General features: G+C 39.3%; 1 protein-coding gene across 4 annotated transcripts in view; it reads left to right on the top strand.

Moving 5' to 3' along the window:
* IDE (insulin degrading enzyme) overlaps positions 1-20,927 on the top strand; it is a 113,749-nt gene that overhangs the window by 27,989 nt on the left and 64,833 nt on the right. For all 4 annotated transcript variants that reach the window (XM_017876749.1, XM_017876746.1, XM_017876748.1 and 1 more), the window contains exons 3-4: positions 1,604-1,811; positions 4,366-4,535. In XM_017876749.1, coding sequence (XP_017732238.1) covers positions 1,604-1,811; positions 4,366-4,535 — 378 coding nt within the window. The remainder of the gene's footprint in view (positions 1-1,603; positions 1,812-4,365; positions 4,536-20,927) is intronic.

Below are 20,927 nucleotides of genomic sequence, written 5' to 3'. Positions count from 1 at the left end.
TTTTTTTTTTTTTTTGAGTAGAAGTTTTGCTTTTGTTGCCCAGGGTGGAGTGCAATGGTGCGATCTCTGCTCACTGCAACCTCCACCTCCCTAGTTCAAGCAATTCTCCTACCTCAGCCTCCCGAGTAGCTGGGATTACAGGTATGCACCACCATGCCCGCCTAATTTTGTATTTTTAGTAGAGACAGGGTTTCTCCATGTTGGTCAGGCTGGTCTTGAACTCCCGACCTCAGATGATCTGCCCGCCTCGGCCTCCCAAAGTGCAGAGATTATAGGTGTAAGCCACCGTGCCCAGCCTCGTGTGCACATTTCTTTTTTTTTTTTTGAGATGGAGTTTCACTGTTGTCACCCATGCTGGAGTACAGTGGCGTGATCTCAGCTGACTGCAACCTCCACCTCCCAGGTTCAAGCGATTCTCCTGCCTCACCCTCCTGAGTAGCTGGGAGTACAGGTGACCGCCTCCACGCCCAGCTAATTTGTGTATTTTTAGTAGAGATGGAGTTTCACCACATTGGCCAGGCTGGTCTCGAACTCCTGACCTCAGGTGATCCACCCACCTCAGCCTCCTAAAGTGTTGGGATTACAGGTATGAGCCACCACGCCCTGCCATGTGCATGTTTCTTACAGATTTAATGTTGCTTTAATCAGGTTGCTTTTTTTTTTTTCTTTTTTCTATGAGACAGAGTATCAGTCTGTTGCCCAGGCTAGAGTGCAGTGGCACAGTCTCCGCCCACTGCAGCCCCCACCTCCAGGTTCAAGCAATTTACCTACCTCAGCCTCCCTAGTAGCTGGGATTACAGGTGCCCGCCAGCATGCCCAGCTGATTTTTGTATTTTTATTAGAGATGAGGTTTTGCCATGTAGGCCAGGCTGATCTCAAACTCCCGACCTCAGGTGATCTGACCACCTCATCCTCCCGAAGTGCTGGGATTAGGGGTGTGGGCCACTGTGCCCGGCTGGGTTGCTTTTTATGTATGTGCACAGTTAGTGGGACAGTGTTTCTTTTTGTCTTCTTTGAAAAGCTTTTAACTCAGTGCCATTTTAGAACTGAGGAAATAAGGTAATATTGAACAAATAACTATTGCCTGCCATAATGCTTTGGACTACCAGAGTGATTTGCAAATGTCATCTAATTTGTACTCACACAGCCCTCTTAGATGGGTATATATTGAAGCAATTGAGCCAAGATAGGTAAAGTATTATGCTTACCATTTCACAGCTAGTAGAGCCGGTAACCCCCAAATGCATGCTGTTAGCACTGTGCTGTATAGTCTCTTGCAATGAAATCATGACAAGAAAATTCTAGCTCTTAAAACTGTGAGTCCAGCTCTTTCTTCCTGTCCAGGATGTGGTAAAACTAATGTTTGGAGACACTAAGTAACCTGTCCAAAGTTACCAACTAATTAGTGTCAAGAGCAGGCACTAGAAACCAGTCTTCTGACTACTGATTTGCTTTCTAAATAATACCATTTTAGGTAGCTTGTGCTTAACTTTCTCTGATTTTGTGGTTGGAGTTGTCATGCTAACAAGAACTACAAGTCATCTGTATTTACTAGCTTTCAACATAAGACAATGATTTATTATATACGTGTTTTCTCTTTCAGGTTCATTGTCGGATCCTCCACATATTGCTGGCTTAAGTCATTTTTGTGAACATATGCTTTTTTTGGGAACAAAGAAATACCCTAAAGAAAATGAATACAGCCAGTTTCTCAGTGAGCATGCAGGAAGTTCAAATGCCTTTACTAGTGGAGAACATACCAATTACTATTTTGATGTTTCTCATGAACACCTAGAAGGTGCCCTAGACAGGTAATGCAGAATACCCTATGAATTATCCAACTTTGTGTACTTGTCATATTAATAATAACAACAATTGTTATTTCTACAGAGGTGGCTTTATAGCTTCATAGTTTAACAAAAGGTATTTTAACCTGTGTTTTCTGAAAAAGAAACAATAAGTGATGTCATATACTTACTGAGTAGTAAAGGAATAATAATGGCATGACTTTAAATGAGTCTTCAGGCCTGCAAAGTATTTTATTGAGGTATAGAATTTTCAGCAGCCCTTTCCATTCTAACTGGTGTTACATATAAAGCATGTGATGAGGACTAACCTGATAGTGTCATTGATCTCTTTTCAGACATACTTCTGTTCCAGAATGCGAAACCTTAAATATTCTCTCCTCATTCATTTCCTTGCTTCTCAAAGATGCTTAGTAGATACAGAACGTTTTGACCTGCTGTTTCAACCATGGAGATATTTTGAAAGTGTTTCCTGGAGCAAGCTCCATTAGGCCAATTTAATTTCTTGGTCAATGTATATATAGTTTTTTCTTTAGATGGAGTTTCGCTCTTGTTGTCCAGGCCATGGCGCAGTCTTGGCTCACTGCAACCTTCGCCTCCCGGGTTCAAGCAATTCTGCCTCAGCCTCCTGAGTAATCGGGATTACAGGCATGTGCCACCATGCCCGGCTAATTTGGTATTTTTAGTAGAGATGGGCTTTCCCCATGTTTGTCAGGCTGGTCTCGAACTCCTGACCTCAGGTGATCCGCCCACCTTAGCCTCCCAGAATGCTGGGATTACAGATGTGAGCCACTGCACCCAGCCTTGGTCAATTTTTTTTTTTTGGGGGGGTCAATTTTTTATACAGCTAACAATTTCTAATTTTTTTTGTTACATCAGTGATTTGATTCATTATTTGAAGTGTAACTTATCCTTGGTGAATATTTATAGTTTTCTGTGATGCCAAGGTGTAATTCAGCAACTTTTTGGATCTATAATGAAATTTGACACTTTTAGTCACTGTCAGCTTTATTTGCTTACTTTTAATAATAATTGTTGTATTTTTGAAAAAGCATTATCAAGGCAAGGGCGTGGGTTTACGATATGTACTGGGTCAAAGTAGTCTGTTTCCTACTTATTCTATTTTATGTTTCGGTCTTTAGGCAGCAGCTTTAAGGTATAATCATCTCTGATATGTATTCCCAGAGGACTTCCATTAATGAGTGCCCTGGGATCATACACTGAATTTCATTTCCTGCTTTACAAATGCTACAGCAGATGTTCATATAGTAGATCTCTGTATGATGGAGGATGTCTGTTACTTGTCTCAAACTAAAAATCCACTTGTATAAGAGGATCATTTAAAAAACTTGATTATACTGTGTCATAACATGACCCTTTATCTGGGCCTATCCAACTTTGGTATGTAGCTGTTAGACATTTTTTCCAGCCTCGAGGTATTGGGGTGGATAAAAGATGTTATGTGGCCAGAAATTCTGTTTTCATACATCTTTGATTATAGACTCCAGATAGATAGAGTTTCCCCTTGTGGTATATGTAAAGTACTTAGCACAGTATCATATTTACTTATGCACTTAAAGTAAATAGCAAGTAATGATAATGGCTTCTGTGACAGCTGAACTGTGAGGTGTAGTAACTGAGATGTTTATAGACCCAAGAGTTCCTTAGACCCACTGAATAAAATAGTCCTGTTCAGAGCCTCTGCTCTTAACTTCATCTAAATCAAGTCTTATTCTATAAAATGGGATGTGAAGTTTCTTAAGAATTACTACAGGAATCCTGAGTTAAATTTAACCTGATATAGAAGAGTTAATTTATTAGCTGTAGGTATCTTAAACTTTGGTACTGTTATTAAGGAATAGCCTCAAGAAAGGCCTATCAGTTACTTATGTTAAAGTTACATACTGTGTTATTTACCGAATCACTGCTTATTAAAAGTTTATGGACTGTTTCTCTTATAATTTCATCAAAGCCCATAATCATGACTTAGTCAAACTATGTCATACCTCAGGTTTTTCACTGCATTATGTTTTTTCCTACTAATTCAAGTTTGTTTTTCTACGTAAGAAGAAAGAAATATTCAAATTGAGCCTGTTAAAAGTAGGTCACTTGTTTGTCCTAAGGTGCCTGAGTCTTAGTGACATTGCACCTAAAATTTAAGATTGGCCTCAAAACTATGACCTGCCTTTTTCTTTCTTTCTCTTTTTTTTTGGAGAATTAACCACATATAACAGTTTTTATAGACATGCCAAATTAAAATCTTAAATAGACTGCTGTTGTCTCCATAATCTACCTTTTTTGGTGTTAATTTTTTAAATTTTCACTATTTATCATCTCTGGGGTAGATCAACTCCTCTGCATTTACCTCTGTTCAATATTAGATTTTTCTTCTCTTCCATAACACTTATTTTATATTCCTTTTTTCTTAGTAGCAACGGTTGTTATGTTTCTGATTCTGCAAAATTTGCATTTCCTATCCAATAAGTTTGAAAAATCTTTTTAAAAGACCATTCTTTTAAAATGACGTCTTTCAAGTTTTAATTATGTTTCATACCCTTAGGTTTGCACAGTTTTTTCTGTGCCCCTTGTTCGATGAAAGTTGCAAAGACAGAGAGGTGAATGCAGTTGACTCAGAACATGAGAAGAATGTGATGAACGATGCCTGGAGACTCTTTCAATTGGAAAAAGCTACAGGGAATCCTAAACACCCCTTTAGTAAATTTGGGACAGGTTTGTCAACAGCTGTTTTCCTTGACCTCATTTAAACCCAAGGCCACTGCATAGTATTATATTTTAATGTTTATATAAAATATATTTATGTATATATTTATGTATATAACCCATGGCATATACAGTTCATGGCATATTTTACAATTCAGGATAGATTTCAAAATTCCACATTTCTACTGTGGTTCCACATTAGAACCTGTTCAAATAGGGTTCTAAACATTTAAGGAGCAGAGCAGTTAGAGTTGTGAATAGATATTAACCAGCATTCCATATGGAGAAGATAATAGATTCTTTTATTCCGAAGCCTACCTTCCAAAGTACTTTTTTTTGTAAAGGCTCACTATAGTATTGTTGAATCCACTTGTCCTCATTTCCTCCACTTCTGCTAATCCAGATGCATAGCATCTGCTATGGGGTTAGCTCTGTGGGAGACAGGACACTGTAGAAGACACAGAAGATCCCTGCTCTGAAAGTGCTACAATCTCCTAGAGGGAGATAAGAAGTGGGGATAACAGGAAGTAGAATAAGATAAATGTGGAGACTCTTGACTTTATAATTGTACCTTTTCTTCAATTTTCATTAAAAGTACTTGTTTAAATATTTAAACAGTACAAAAGCATTTAAAGTAAAAATAAAAGCAGAAACACCAAGTCTGTCTATTCTTTATCTATTCCTGCCAGTCCTACTCACCAGAGGTAATCATTGTTAACAGATTGCTTTACTTTTAAAATACTGTTTTGGGTATTATAAAAGTGTATAAGAATAATGATAATATATTATTTAGTGTACTTAGAAATTTATGCTTAAAAATTAACTTCTCTATTATGAGAACATGCTTATTTTATAAATTAGTTTTGGGAACTTTTTAAAACCATAAAGACAACTTTAAGTTTGGATATCATTCTAATATATCCAACAGCAGTCAGAGAAATTAGCATAGCTTTACAGAATTAGGAGTTTTCAAAAATTACACTTTGAAGCAGTGACATTATATTCTTTAGAACCGTAGTACTCTGCACTCAATATTAACATAGTTGCCAAGATGAATAGTATGGTTCTTAGAATGTCTACATAATGCTGAATTTTTTGAGAAGTGATTTTTGTGGAGAATATCAGCATACATGGTATGTCAAGAAGGGAATGTGAGTTTTAAAAAACAAATATCAGGTCAGGCATGGTGGCTCATGCCTGTAACTGCAATACTTTGGAAGACCAAGGTGGGAGGATTGCTTGAGTTCAGGAGTTTGAGACCAGCCTGGGCAACATAGTGAGACACTGTCTCTACAAGAAAATAAAATAATTAGCCAGGCATGGTGGTGTGTGCCTGTAGTCCCTGCTACCTGGGAGGCTGAGGATGGCTTGAGCCAATGAGGTCAACTGCAGTGAGCTGCAGTTGAGCCACTGCACTCCAGCCTGGGTGATAGTAAGACCTTGCCTCAAAAAAAAAAAAAAAAAAACCAACTTTTTTTTTTTGTTTTTTCAAAAACATTACATTCAAATGATTATTTATTTATTTGAGATGGAGTCTGGCTTTTGTCACCGAGGCTGGAGTGCAGTGGCCTGATCTCAGCTCACTGAAACCTCTGCCTCCCAGATTCCAGCAATTCTCCCGCCTCAGCCTTCTGAGTAGCTGGGATTACAGGCGCCTGCCACCACGCCCAGCTAATTTGTGTACTTTTAGTAGAGATGGGATTTCGCCATGTTGGTCAGGCTGGTCTTGAAATCCTGACCTCAGGTGATCCCCCCACCTCGGCCTCCCAAAGTACTGAATTACAGGCGTGATCCACCGCGCCCAGCGATTATTTGTTTTTTAAAGTAGTCTCTTTGGTATGTTAGATACTTACACAAACAATGCTGCTATTGTGCAGAATATGTTGGAACTCCTCTTTGGGAGTTGCCTTTTTTAAAATAACTTCACTGGTGACAAATTATAATCAGCATAATCAGAAAGCAGTTACACATTTTCCAGAAATAAATCCAGTGAATAAGGTGAGTAATGTTACTTCTGGTCACAAACAAGGAACATTTTTTTTTTTCCTGTAGAGATCGGATTTCACTATGTTGACCAGGCTGATCTTGAACTCCTGGCCTCAAGTATTCTTCCTGCCTTAGCCTCCCAAAGTGCTGAGATTACAGGCATGAGTCACCATGCCTGGCCATAAGAACAATCTTAAAATATTCTATAGAAAGATTTCAGGAATGATGGGCAAAGAGATACATTGCATGGCATATCCATATGGATGAAGTTTCAGGGCATATTTCTTTTTATAGCCTGACAAAGCTAGGCAGTTAGCAAAGTACATGGTAATATAAACAGCTGAGAAACAAGTGAGCCAGACTCGGTACACAGTACAGAAAATGTGATATAAATAATACAGATGTCAAGTTACCTTCTGATTTTAGAGTTATAAACTTACATTGAATTTTTTGGAATAGAGGTTCTATGTATTTTTTTTTTTTTTTTTTTGAGACGGAGTCTTGCTCTGTCACCCAGGCTGGAGTGCAGTGGCACAATCTCGGCTCACTGCAAGCTCTGCCTCCCAGGTTCTTGCCATTCTCCTGTCTCAGCCTCCCAAGTAGCTGGGACTACAGGCGCCCGCCACCACGCCCGGCTAATTGTTTGTATTTTTTTTTTTTTTTAGTAGAGATGGGGTTTCACCGTGTTAGCCAGGATGGTCTCGATCTCCTGACCTCATGATCCGCCCGCCTCGGCCTCCCAAAGTGCTGGGATTACAGGCGTGAGCCACCGCGCCCGGCCATAGTTGTATGTATTTTTAAGGTCACAGGTACATTTGAAAATTTGATGAAAGCTGTATGCCCTCATCTCAGATATTATGCATATTTAAAACTTTGCAAAAGTGATCCTTGAAGTAGGATCCTTTGTCAGAAATTTATGCTAATGTATGTAGATTGCTTTGGCCTCAGATGTTTTTGTGAATGTGGGCCACTTTGTTCATCAGGGAATTTGTTTTGTTTTGTTTTGTTTTTTTGAGACAGTCTTGCTCTGTTGCCCAGGCTGGAGTACAGTATGGTGATCTTGGCTCACTGCAACCTCTGCCTCTCAGATTCAAGCAATCCTCCTGCCTCAGCCTTCCGAGTAACTGGGATTACAGGCACCCACTACCATGCCCAGCTATTTTTGTATTTTTAGTAGAGATGGGATTTCACCATGTTAGCCAGGCTGATCTCAAACTCCTGACCTCAAGTGATCCCCCCGTCTCAGCCTCCCAAAGTGCTGGGATTACAGGCATAAGCCATCATGCCTGGTCTCATCAAGGGATTTTGATTTAAAATAATAATACCAGGAAAAGGTATGTATTTTTGAATGAATAAAAACCACACATTGTATTATCTGTTTTAAGAAAACTTTACAGTAAGATGTTTGTCCCTAACATTTTTCATGCTTCAGAAATAGTATAGATTAGTGGCTTTCAAACTCTTTTTTGTATACAACTCATAGTAAGAAGGACATTTTATTTAGCAATTCAAAGTACATATATGTGTTTGTGTAAGCAGCTGAAACAAAAGTTTTGTGAAACACTATCTTACATCATGGGATGTAGTCTGGCACTTTCCGTTATATTTTTTTTTTTTTGTAGAGAATCTCTGGTCTGTTAATACTTCAAATGCATTTAATTACAATATAATGGGTCCTGACCCACAGTTTTAGTAGTCCAAAGTGATAGACAATAAACTCTGAGCATTGGATAAAATACAGCACTCATCCATGAACAAAAATAAACCACAACAATAAAAAACTTTTAAGCTAATTAAAAACTATTGTCAAACCTCATGATTAATGGAGGTTTCAGAGGATTTCTGTTGAAAAAATAAGGATGCCCACCATCACTTTTTGTTTGGCTATACTTACAAGTATTAATCGTTATAGTAAGTCAAGGGGAAAATGTGATTATAAAAGATGGAAAGGAAGCACAACAAACAAAACCTATTTCTTTATTTCTATATGACAGAGTTGCCTCCATAAAAATACTGAAGGAAATCTTCAGATCAGTCATTACAAATAATTAAGCAAGGTTGCCAGAAAGAAGAGAAACACACTAAAATTGCGGTTTTTTGTTTTGTTTTGTTTTGTTTTTGAGATGGAGTCTTGCTCTGTCACCCAGGCTGGAGTGCAGTGGTGCGACCTTGGCTCACTGCCACCTCCGTCTCCCGGGTTCAAACAATTCTCCTGTCTCAACTTCCCAAGTAGTTGGGATTACAGGCGTGAGCCACTGCGCCCGTTCTTGTTCTTGTATCAATAATCAATTACAGGAAAATGCTGGGGTAAAAATTATTTCATTCGCAATATTTAACAAAGCTGTAAAATACTCAGAAATCCAGTGAAAGAGTTGCAAGAAATATGTAATGGATATAAAAGAATGCCTAAATGGGGAGGTTTATTATGCACATGGATAGTTAAACTCTATATAACACAAATGTAAATATGCCCCAAATTTCTCTAAATTCAGTGCAGTGCCAGTTGAAAGTCCTGTAAGTTTTTTTGAGGGATTTTATAATCTCATTATAAAATTAATAAGAGAGTAAAAGGCCAAGAATAGCTAAGATAATTTTGAAGAACAAGGAAAACTACTTCTACCAGGTACCAAGACTTATTATAAAGTTCTAGTTGTTACAGTATTAGAATTGATGCAGGGGTGCATGAAGATACCAGTAGAACAGATTATAGACCCTGGAAACATCCACAAACATGGAAACTTGATGTAAGGAAGAGGTACATTATAAATGAATGAAAAAAATATAGTTCTTCCTTAGGACTTTATGTAGACTTTCCATAGACTACAGGCACGTGCCACTGAGTTTGGTTCGCTACAACTTTTAAAAGAAAATATATGAGAATTTTTTTGATCTTCAGGTAGAAGAAAAATTCTTAAACACACAAAAAAAACCCATAAAGATAGACATAAACCATAGGTTTAGAGATAAACTTGACCTCATTGAAATTTAAAATTCTTGTTCAAAAGAGACACAAAAAGCTAGATGTGGTGGTATGTACCTGTAATCCCAGCTTCTCAGGAAGCTGAGGCAGGAGGATGGTTTGCACCCAGGAGTTCAAGACCAGTCTAGGCAACATAGACCCTGTCTTTTTTTTTTTTTTTTTTTGGAGACAGGGCCTCACCCTGTTGCCCAGGCTGGAGTGCAGTGGTGCAATATTGGCACTCTGTAACCTCCTCCTCCTGGGCTCAAATGAGCCTCCTACCCCAGCCTCACAAGTAGCTGAGACTACACGCACACGCTACAGCACTCAGCTAATTATTTAATCTTTTGTAGAGATGGGGTCTCCCTATGTTGCCCAAGCTGATCTCAAACTCCTAGGCTCAAGTGATCCTCCTGCCTCAGCCTCCCAAAGTGCTAGGATTACAGGCATGAACCATCTTGCTCAGCCTCTTAACTTCTCTAAGCCCCAGTTTCCTTCCACGTCAGGTTGATGTCAATATTAAATGAGATTGTGCTTGTGAAGCCCATAATAATGTTAAATAAATCATGTTAATAGTATAATACCTGATTGGTAGCTGTGAAAGGACAGTAGGATTCTGAAAACGTCCTTGCCTTGATTCCATATAGATTTTAGGATTGTTTTTTTCTTTTTTTCTTTTTTTTTTTTTTTTTTTTTTTAGACGGAGTCGCTCTGTCCGCCCAGGCTGGAGTGCAGTGGGCCGGATCTCAGCTCACTGCAAGCTCCGCCTCCCGGGTTTAGCCCATTCTCCTGCTCAGCCTCCCAGTAGCTGGGACTACAGCGCCCGCCACCCATCGCCCGCTAGTTTTTTGTATTTTAGTAGAGACGGGGTTTCACTGTGTAGCCAGGATGGCCTCGATCTGCCTGACCTCGTGATCCGCCGTCCTCGGCCCTCCCAAAGTGCTGGGATTACAGGCTTGAGCCACCGCGCCCGGCCTGGAGGATTGTTTTTTTCTATTTCTGTGGAAAATGTCATTGGTATTTTGATAGGGGTTGTATTGAATCTGTAGATATTTGGATAGTATGGAATTTTTAACAATATTAGTTCTTCCAGCCCGTGAACGCAGGATATCTTTCCTTTTTGTGTATGCCCTCTTTAATTTCTCTCATTAGTATTTTATAGTTTTTATTGTAGAGATCTTTTACTTTTTTCTTGTTTTTCTGAGATGGAGTCCCACTCTTTTGCCCAGGCTGGAGTGCAGTGGCGCCATCTCAGCTCACTGCAACCTCCACTTCCTGGGTTCAAGTAATTCTGCCTCAGCCTCCCAAGTAACTGGGATTATAGGCTTGCACCACCACGCCCAGCTGATTTTTGTATTTTTAGTAGAGACGAGGTTTCGCATGTTGGCCAGACTGGTCTCAAACTTCTGAGCTCAAATGATCCACCTACCTTGGCCTCCCAAAGTTCTGGGATTACAGGTGTGAGCCACTGCATCCAGGCTGATATCTTTTACTTTTTTGGTTCAGTTTGTTCTTAGAGGGTGTGTGTGTGTGTGTGTTTTGTGTTTTTTTGTGTGTTTTTTGTTTTTGTTTTTGTTTTTTGTAGCTATTATAAATGGGATTGCTTTCTTGATTTGTTTGTTTTTTTTTTTTTCCTTTTTTCCTCTCCAGATTGTTCACTGTTGGCATATAGAAACGCCACTGATTTTGGTATGCTGACTTTTGTATCCTGCAACTTTACTAAATTTTTTTTTTTTTTTTTTTTTTGTTTGAGATGGAGTCTTGCTCTGCCACCCAGGCTGGAGTGCAGTGGCCGGATCTCAGCTTACTGCAAGCTCCGCCTCCCAGGTTTACGCCATTCTCCTGCCTCAGCCTCCCGAGCAGCTGGGACTATAGGCGCCCGCCTCAGCGCCCGGCTAGTTTTTTGTATTTTTAAGTAGAGACAGGGTTTCACCGTATTAGCCAGGATGGTCTCGATCTCCTGACCTCATGATCCGCCCGTCTCGGCCTCCCAAAGTGCTGGGATTACAGGCTTGAGCCACCGCGCCCGGCCCTACTAAATTCATTTATCAGTTATAACAGGTGTTTTTGGTAGTCTTTAGGTTTTTCTAAATATAAGATTATGTTGTCTACAAACAATGACAGTTTGACTTCTTTCTTTACATTTTAGATGCCCTTTATGTCTTGTCTAATGGCTCTGGCTAGGACTTCCAGTACTATGCTGTATAAAGTGGTAAAAGCGGGGATGCTTGTCTTCTTCAGATCTTAGAGCAAAGGCTTTCAATTTTTTGCTGTTCCGTATGATATTAGCTCTGAGTTTGTCATGTATGGCCTTTATTGTTTTGACATATGTTCCTTCTGTACCCAGTGTGTTGAGAATGTTTATCGTGAAGGGATGTTGAATTTTGTCAAATGCCTTTTTCAGCTTATGGTGTTTGTCCTTGATTCTGTTACTATGATGTATCATGTTTTTGTTTTATTTTGTTTTGATATAGTCTCACTCTGTTGCCCAGGCTGGAGGGCAGTGGTGCAGTCTCGGCTTACTGCAACCTCTACCTCCCGGGTTCGAGTGATTCTCTTGCTTCAGCCTCCCCAGTAGCTGGGATTACAGGCACATGCCTGGCTAATTTTTGTATTTTTAGTAGAGACTGGGTTTTGCCATGTTGGCCAGGCTGATCTGGAACTCCTGATCTCAAGTGATCCACCCGCCTCGGCCTCCCAAAGTGCTGGGATTACAGGCATGAGCCATTACACCTGGCCCTGTGATGTATCATGTTTATTGATGTGTATATATTTGTATATATTTTGTGTTTGTTTGTTTGTTTGAGATGGAGTCTCACTCTTTCGCCCAGGCTAGAGTACAGTGGTGCCATCTCGGCTCACTGCAAACTTCCACATTCTGTGTTCAAGCGATTCTGCTGCCTCAGCCTTTCAAGAAGCTGGGACTGCAGCACCCACCACCACATTTGGTTAATTTTTGTATTTTTAGTAGAGACAGGGTTTTACTATGTTGGCCAGGCTGATCTCAAACTTCTGACCTTAGGTGATCCACCTGCCTTGGCCTCCCAAAGTGCTGGGATTATAGGCGTGAGACACTGTGCCCAGCCTGATACGTATATGTTGAACCATCTTTGCATCCCTGAGATGAATCCCGCTTGATCATGTTGAATGATACATATATATATTTATATTTATATTTTCTTTTTTTTTTTTTTGAGGTAGAGTCTCGCTCTGTCACCCAGGCTGGAGTGCAGTGGTGTAATCTCTGCTTACCGCAACCTCTACCTCCCAGGTTCAAGCAGTTCTGCCTCAGCCTCCCAAGTAGCTAGGATTACATGCCTGCCACCATGCCTGGCTAATTTATGAATGATATTTTTACTATGTTATTGAATTCAGTTGGTGTCCACTTTGGCTTTTTCTCTTCATTATTCACATATGCCTTTAGTTTCATAGTTCCTGATAAATTGGAAGCCATTTTTCTGCCCTATTTTGGTTTTTTGTTTGCCTCTTCATGGAATTAAAGTAGGAACAGTTGAATATTTACAAGTACGTTTAGAATAGGAAAAGGAAAAACTTAGTTCTGGTTATGCCTTACTGATCTGTTTCTCCAAACATAACTCTGCCGACACTGTGGGAGCAACTGGGTTTAGTCAGCTGGGAGGAAAATAAAAGAAGGAGGTCAAAGAGTAGGTGGGAGCATTGAAACAGGTACTCCTTCATGTATAGGTAGAAGGAAAGGCAAAGTAGAAGACAAGAATATAGAGGGTGGGGCTGTATTTTAGGTGTGGGTGACTTTTTTTTTTTTTCTTTTTTTTTGAGACTGAGTCTTACTCTTGTCGCCCACGCTGGAGTGACATGGCATGATCTTGGCTCACTGCAACCTCCACCTCCTAGGTTTAAGTGGTTATCATGTCTCAGCCACCCAAGTTGCTGGGATTATAGGCGCATACCACAACGCCCAGCTAATTTTTTTTTTTTTTAAGTAAAGACGGGTTTCACCATGTTGGCCAGGCTGCTCTCGAACTCCTGACGTCAGGTGATTTGCCCACCTTGGGCTCCCAAAGTGCTAGGATTATGGTGTGAGCCACTGCGCCCAGCCAGTGAAAAGAAAGAAAATTTCTTTTCTTTTCTTTTCTTTTCTTTTCTTTTCTTTTCTTTCTTTCAGACAGGGTTTCCTTCTGTCATTCAGGCTGGGGTACAGTCACATAATCTCGGCTCACTGCAGCCTTCATTTCCTGGGTTCAAACGATTCTCCTGCCTCAGCCTCTAGAGTAGCTGGGATTACAGGCATGTGCCGTCACACCTGGCTAGTTTTTGTATTTTTATTAGAGACAAGGTTTCACCATGTTGCCCAGGCTAGTCTCAAACTCCTGAGCTCAAGTGATCTCTCTGACTCCGCTGCTATTTACTCTAGTATGCTTATTGCAAGTTCATAGGATTATAAATATAAATGAGCCCGAATTTTGTCTCTCTCAGTTGAAAAGTAATTTTTTTAGTCGCCCTACATGTGAAGTGCATTCGAAAATGCAAAGAAGTGTAACCAATGTCGTTGCACTCAAGGTGCTGAAAGTTTAGTTGGAGAAGCAAGGCAAACCCAGGATTTCATTGAGTGTAATTTTAGCTTTGATTTTCCAGGATCATCATCTCTCCTTTTTCTTCCTCCTTTTCTTACTAATTTTATTGAGTGCTGTGCTAAGCACTTTACGTGGATTATTTAATTTCTAATAATTCTCACAGTAACCCCAGTAGGTAGATGCTCTTATTTCCGTCTTACATACGTGTAGATTAAGACTTAAGATAATTAAATTGCCTAGGGTCCCTCAGCTTTTAAGTGCTGGAGTCAGGATCTGAGTCCAGATTTGGAGCTTTTAAACACTATTCTATTTTGCCTGTTTTAGTGTTGCCCAGAATTTAATTCTCCAGGATCTTAGTGGAGATGCAGTTTCACTTCTCCTGAAGTATAGATAAGATTTCCTTAAGCAGAAGGAAGAGCCATTCAAGGGGAAAAAGAAAAGGAACTAATATTTATTGTATTTGGCTAATGTTTTAGTCTTGCAGGGAGTACAGAGAGGAGAGCAATAGGGCGGTAGTGGAACTCTCTGTATAGGTTATGGATTTCAATTATCAAGTCAGTCTGAACTCAAAGCCTATGTTCTTCATGATAATAATTAGGTTGACCCCCAAAACCATGACATGAAGAAAAGACCAAGGAGTGAGCCTGGTTTCTTTTGGAGAACATGAGTTAGGATAGTTTGAGTATAACAAAGGATGCCTTTGCATAGAGAAATAGGAAGGAATAGAATAAAAAAATAGAACCAAATAAAATTGTGGAATATGAGCCAGAGGGTAGTTCAGTGACTCCTGATCCTGTGGTAAAGATAATAACACACCAAATCAGACTCTAATACAAGTTCAATTACTTTTTTCTCTCTTCCCTCCCACCCTTATTTCCTCTTTCTTTCCCTTCACCATTTTTTTTTGTGAAGAATTTAAAACATACACAAAAGTATGTAAAATACTATAATGACCCTATGTGTGCATTACATTTCCATTTACCCTTTTGTATTATTTTAAAGAGGTTCTAGATATCATTTTGCTCGTAAATATTTTAGTATATATCTCTAAAACATAACAGTTCATTTTAAAACATAAAATACCATTATTGTTACCATTATTATCAAATATCCAGTTAGTGTTCAAATTTCTAGTGTTCTTATAAAATCATAATTTTAAAGTTTATTTGAATCAGAGTCCAAATAAGGCTCAAGTATTAGTGACTGTTTGATATGTCCTTTATTATTATTATTATTTTAATTTTTGTAGAGATAGGATCTCACTATGTTGTCCAGGCTGGTCTTGAAATCCTAGCTCCAAGCGATTCTCCCACTTTGACCACCCAAAGTGCTAGGACACCAAAGTGAGCCACCCAAAGTGAGCCACCACACCAGTCTGATGTCTTTTAAGTCTCTTTTTAGCTTATAAGTTCATCCTTCATCTCTTCCTCTGCTCCTTCCCCTCACTCCCCTCTTGGAATTTATTTATTGAATAATCAGGTTGTTTGTTTTATCGAACTTCTCATAGCCTAGATTTTTTTTTTACTGCACCCCTAACAATGTAGTTTAACAAGTCCTCTGTCTTCTGTATTTCTACAAATTGGCAGTTGGATATAGAGGTTTGATCAAATTTATGTTTGACTTTTTGACAAGGCACCTTCATAGGTGGTGATGTATTTTTCCATTGGGCATACAATGTCTGGTCATTTATTTATGATGTTGCAAACATTGATTCCCAGTGCATCACCTCCCTAATTTTGTTTTTTCTAATGCTAATTCTATTATTCCATCTGTTTTGGTTAATTTGAGTACTACTGTAAAATCTCTTTTTCTACTATTTGGCTAGTCAGTGGTACAGTTACTATAGGAAAGGCAGGATAAATGCTTTTATTCCATTCCATTTATTGACCAGTTTTGAAAATAATGAATTGGTTCGTCAGCATCCTTCAAGGTGACTAATTTGTTTTTTTGAGTGTATCACATAAACTCATGGATATAAAAACATTTCATATATTTTAGTCCATGTAATCATTTATTGTTCCCTAAGCTTTTCCATGGATTTTGTTACCTTTTTACCCTCACTGGGATATGTGTCTACAGAAAACTAGAAATTTACTGAAAACAAGAGCTGGACCAATCAAGTGTAGGAATGTTTTCTGATGGCATTTAAGAGGTTTTTGCTTAAAATTCCCTCTTATAACTCGTATCTTGTGCTTGCATATACTTAGCTGCAGAAGAATTGTCATTTTAAATTTTGTGAGAAAATTCACATATATTAAAAGGCTTTAGTCTCTCACTTCCAGGATTTTTAGAAGATTGCTATAGCAAGAAGAAAAGACTTTAAAAAAAGTTTATAATAATTCCAACTAACTAGCTATATGTATGTTAGCCTAACTTTCAGGATCTTGGATTTTCAGAGAACGTATAAAATTAAAATGGGTTATAACTATAAAGTTGACCTTTCCTGAGAACATACTATTGGAGAAACCTCTGGTTTCTAAGACATTTCTAAAACTTCTCAGAATAAGAAATATATTGCTGACTTTAGAATTTTCCAGGAAAATAAATTTTATTCCCTCGAAAATCAGCATTCATATACATTAGTACTGAGTTTGTAAGCTTTATTTATTCTAAACAGAATTGAAAATAAAATAAAAGTTGTTAAAATGAAAATATAAAGTAGCACTTACTGGATTTTACAATTTACCAACCCCTCTTCACATCCATTATTACATTTCTTAGGCTTCACAAAACCCCATGTTAATACTGTGTAATTATTGTCTGATAGATGCTATGCTGAACCTTAACATGGATTATTTATTTATTTATGAGATGGAGTCTTGCTCTGTCACCCAGACTGGAGTGCAATGGCTTGATTTCGGCTCACTGCAGCCTCCACCTCTCGGGTTGAAGCGATTCTCCTGACTTGGCCTCCCCGAGTAGCTGGAACTACAGGTGACTGCCACCATGCCTGGCTAAGTTTTGTATTTTTAGTAAAGACGGGGTTTCTCCATATTGGCCGTGCCGGTCTCAAACTCCTGACCTCCAATGATCCGCCTGCCTCAGCCTCCTGAAGTGTTGGGATTACAGGTGTCAGCCACCGAGCCCAGCAGATTATTTATATTTTAATTCTCACAGCAATCCTGTGAGGTTGGTTCTCTTACTATTCCCATTTATGAATAAGTAAAACTGAGGTGTAAGAGAGGTTAAGAAACCTGCCTGTGTCTCACAGCTAGGAAATGAAGGAGAGTCAGGGATTGAGCCCTTCCTTGCTCTTGCCAACTGGACAAATATCCATATCATCCCTATTTTACAGATGAAATAAATGACCCCTTGGAGATATTTGGAGACTTTTCCAGGGTTTCTAATTAGCACATGATGGAGTCAGGACAAGAATCCCTGAATTCCTAAATGCCAAGGCAGTGTTCTCTCCTAGCAGGCCTAGAGTGGAAGGGTCCCAGTAGGTGAGCAACCCTGATCCTCCATAATTAGGACAGTATGTGTCTAGAGACTAAACTGGTATTTATTATCCCAGTCTCATTCACGTTGTTCTCCATACATGGATTCTTAGTTGTTGGGGGGCAGTAATCTGGACCATTTACTCAGCTTCTAGCCACAATCTGTTTTTTTCCTTGGTGAGTACATCTTTTTATTTAATAATCCACTCAGAAGCCAAGAGTCTTTCCTACAATTCAAATTGTAACAGCAGTAGCTACTGTTTGTTGTTTATTTTCTGTTGTTTATTCATTATTATGTTAAATACTTCAGTATTTTTACAGATGTATGATGTAGTTGTCATACAAAGAGGTAGGTACACAGACATTTGCCATATCATTCCCTGTCACACTGCTTAAAGAAAGAGAATGTTACAAATGCACTTTGAGCATCTGGTGTACACTTCAATTGCATTTTCCTCCCTGCTCCTGAGAGATAACCACTATCTTCTTTAATGATTATCATTTCCATGTGTATAGTTTTATATGTTTTTATGTTTCATAGAAATAGTATTTTATTGTATGTAATCTCTGCTGCTTATATTTTTTCATTCAACATTTTGTTTTGTAAGACTTGTCCATATTGATGAGTATTCCTCTGATAATTTTTGTATTTTATTGCTCTTTGAAAAATTCGCTGAATGACTGTACCACTATTTATCCATTTTCCTATTAGTGAAACAGTGTTACTATGGAATTCTTGTACAGGTCTCCTTGTACTCAGACTTCTGGATACATATATCCAGGAGTGGAATTACTATGTAGTAGGATATGGACATCTTCAAATTGACTAGATTGTTTCCTGTAGCGGTTGATCCAAGATGCACTCCCTTAGGCAGTGTCTGAGTTCTCATTCGCTGCATACTAAACAACAGTTGGTGTCATAAGACTTTAACATTTTTGTTAAGTAATAGTCTTACGCTTTTTTTACATGTATTTTTCTTACTATGTACTATAAGCCCACTAATGTCAGTTTAGGAGATTGAGCCAAAGAGAAGTAAAGTAACTTGTTCAAGGCTATGCAGTCAGAAGATATCTGGCCCCAGGAGAATCAATTGAACCTTGGAGGTGGAGGTTGCAGTGAGCCGAGATGGCAATGTAAAGCACTAAGGAGCTTAAGCAAAACTTCCTCTGGAACTGTGGCTTTTAGAATCTTCATTTAGTAGAAAAGAAAGGCATCATCAATACTCAAATTTCAACTTGATATGAGAGAACTTCAAACATTCTCCAGCGAAAGGCCTTTTTTTTTTTTTCCTAAGGAGTTAGGACTATGGGTATGCATCTAAGAGCATCTGGACCCCTCAGGTAGAGTGAGAGAATGTCTCAGGACCTCTCTGGGCAGTAAAGCAGAACTAGGTCTTATTTATTTGTTTATTTACTTATTTATCTATCAGTCAATCAGATGGAGTCTCACTCTGTCACCCAGGCTGAAGTGCAGTGGTGCGATCTTGGCTCACTGCAGTCTGCCTCCTGGTTTCAAGTGATTCTCATGCCTCAGCCTCCTGAGTAGCTAGGATGATAGGCATGCCACCGTATTTGCCAGGCTGGTCTTGAACTCCTGGCCTCAAGTGATGCGCCTGCCTTGGCCTCCCAAAGCGCTGGGATTACAGGCATGATTCACTGTGCCCAGCTTGAGCTCGTCTTCAGTGAGAAATTGAGAGGACTAATTAAGAACCTGGAACCAACTTGGACAACATAGACCCTGGTTCTACCAAAAAAATAAAAAAATAACTGGACGTGATGGCACATGCTTGTGGTCCCAGCTACTCTGGAGGCTGAGGTAGAAGGATCTTGAGCCCAGGAGGTCGAGGCTGTAGTGAGCTGTGATTATACCACTGCAGTCTAGCCTGGGCAACAGAGTAAGACCCTACCTTAAAAACAAGAACAACCTGGAAACTTGGGTGATAAGCTACGTCTACTGAGTATGAAAGTATGTGATTACTTTGTGACTAGCAAAAAGTTAATGAGTTAAGATTAAGGTTACTTGCTAGGCTGTTTTTTGCACATTTTCTCTTCACTGGATCTGTTAAGTATTCTGGGACATGAATCTTTCTTTACTCAGTGCTGTGCTTACTGAGCTGAAGACTGAGTTTGAGAGCGCCATCTGGTGGCTTTCGGTAGACATCCAATTTCATGAAAGGGACTTTCCCAGTGCCCCTGTATCAGATATTATAAAAACACAAGAAAAAAAAAAAATTAAACCACATCAAGAACATACTCTACCATAGTTTTATCTCTTCAGAAGAAAGACAGGATCTTACTTAGTAGTGTAAGTAGAACCAATAATAAAAGTTATTGTGCCAGGATCTTAGGATATTTCCGGTCAAGATGCCATTTTGGAGATACACCGATCATTGGAATTTCATCTTCCAGTCCCTAATTTGCAAAGTATTATTTAGAGAATTTGACTATTTGTTTTTGACTTACATATTTTACCCTACTTGAATTAGTTATTAAGATTTCATGAGAGCTGTTAGTGGTTCACTACATACATCGCTGGAGAGTTATAAAAATAGCATTGTATCCTTTTTTTAACCAGTCTAGGTCACATCTGTGAGAATTCACATCACAAATTTAATGCTTTGGCCCAAAATAGTGAATTTCTTTCCACAAGTAACTTGGCAAGTTCCAAAAAAATCCCTTAGTGACTCTGTTCAATTAATTATGGAGTACATAGAGAATTGAAAATTAAAATAAGCACGAATGGAGGCCATGTGGATCTTACTTTGTCTTTTAAGCGCTCATAATACTATCTCATAGGGATTTTAAGAAGTGGAAATACAGATACAGATGTAGACATTTTTCTGAAACAGTCTCACTCTGTTGCCCAGGAGTGCAGTAGTGTGATCTTGGCTCACTGCCACCTCTGCCTCCCAGGTTCAAGTGATTCTCATCCCTCAGCCTCCCGAGTAGCTGAGACTACAGGTGCCCACCACCATGCCTGGCTAATTTTTTTATTTTTAATAGGGGGTTTCACCATGTTGGCCAGGCTGGTCTTGAACTCCTGACCTCAGATGATGCACCCATCTTGGCCTCCCAAAGTGCTGAGATTACAGGTGAGAGCCACTCTGCCCAGCAAAGAAGTATAATTTTTTTTCTTTTGAGACAGAGTTTCCCTCTTGTTGCCTAGGCTGGAGTGCAATGGTGCGATCCCGGCTCTGCACGATCTCAGCTCACTGCAACTTCTGCCTCCTGGGTTCAAGTAATTATCCCGCCTCAACCTCCCAAGTAGCTGGGATTACAGGCATGCGCCACCACACCTGGCTAATTTTGTATTTTTATTAGAGACAGGGTTTCTCCATGTTGGTCAGGCTGGTCTTGAACTCCCGACCTCAGGCAATCTGCCCGCCTCAGCCTCCCAAAGTGCTTGGATTATAGGCGTGAGCCACCGTACCTGGCCAAAAGTATAATTTTTTTTTTTTTTTTTTTT

This window comes from Rhinopithecus bieti, unplaced genomic scaffold (assembly GCF_001698545.2).
Source record: "Rhinopithecus bieti isolate Rb0 unplaced genomic scaffold, ASM169854v2 scaffold_9383, whole genome shotgun sequence".
NCBI lineage: Eukaryota > Metazoa > Chordata > Mammalia > Primates > Cercopithecidae > Rhinopithecus > Rhinopithecus bieti.
This window is presented reverse-complemented; position numbering and strand designations above follow the sequence as displayed.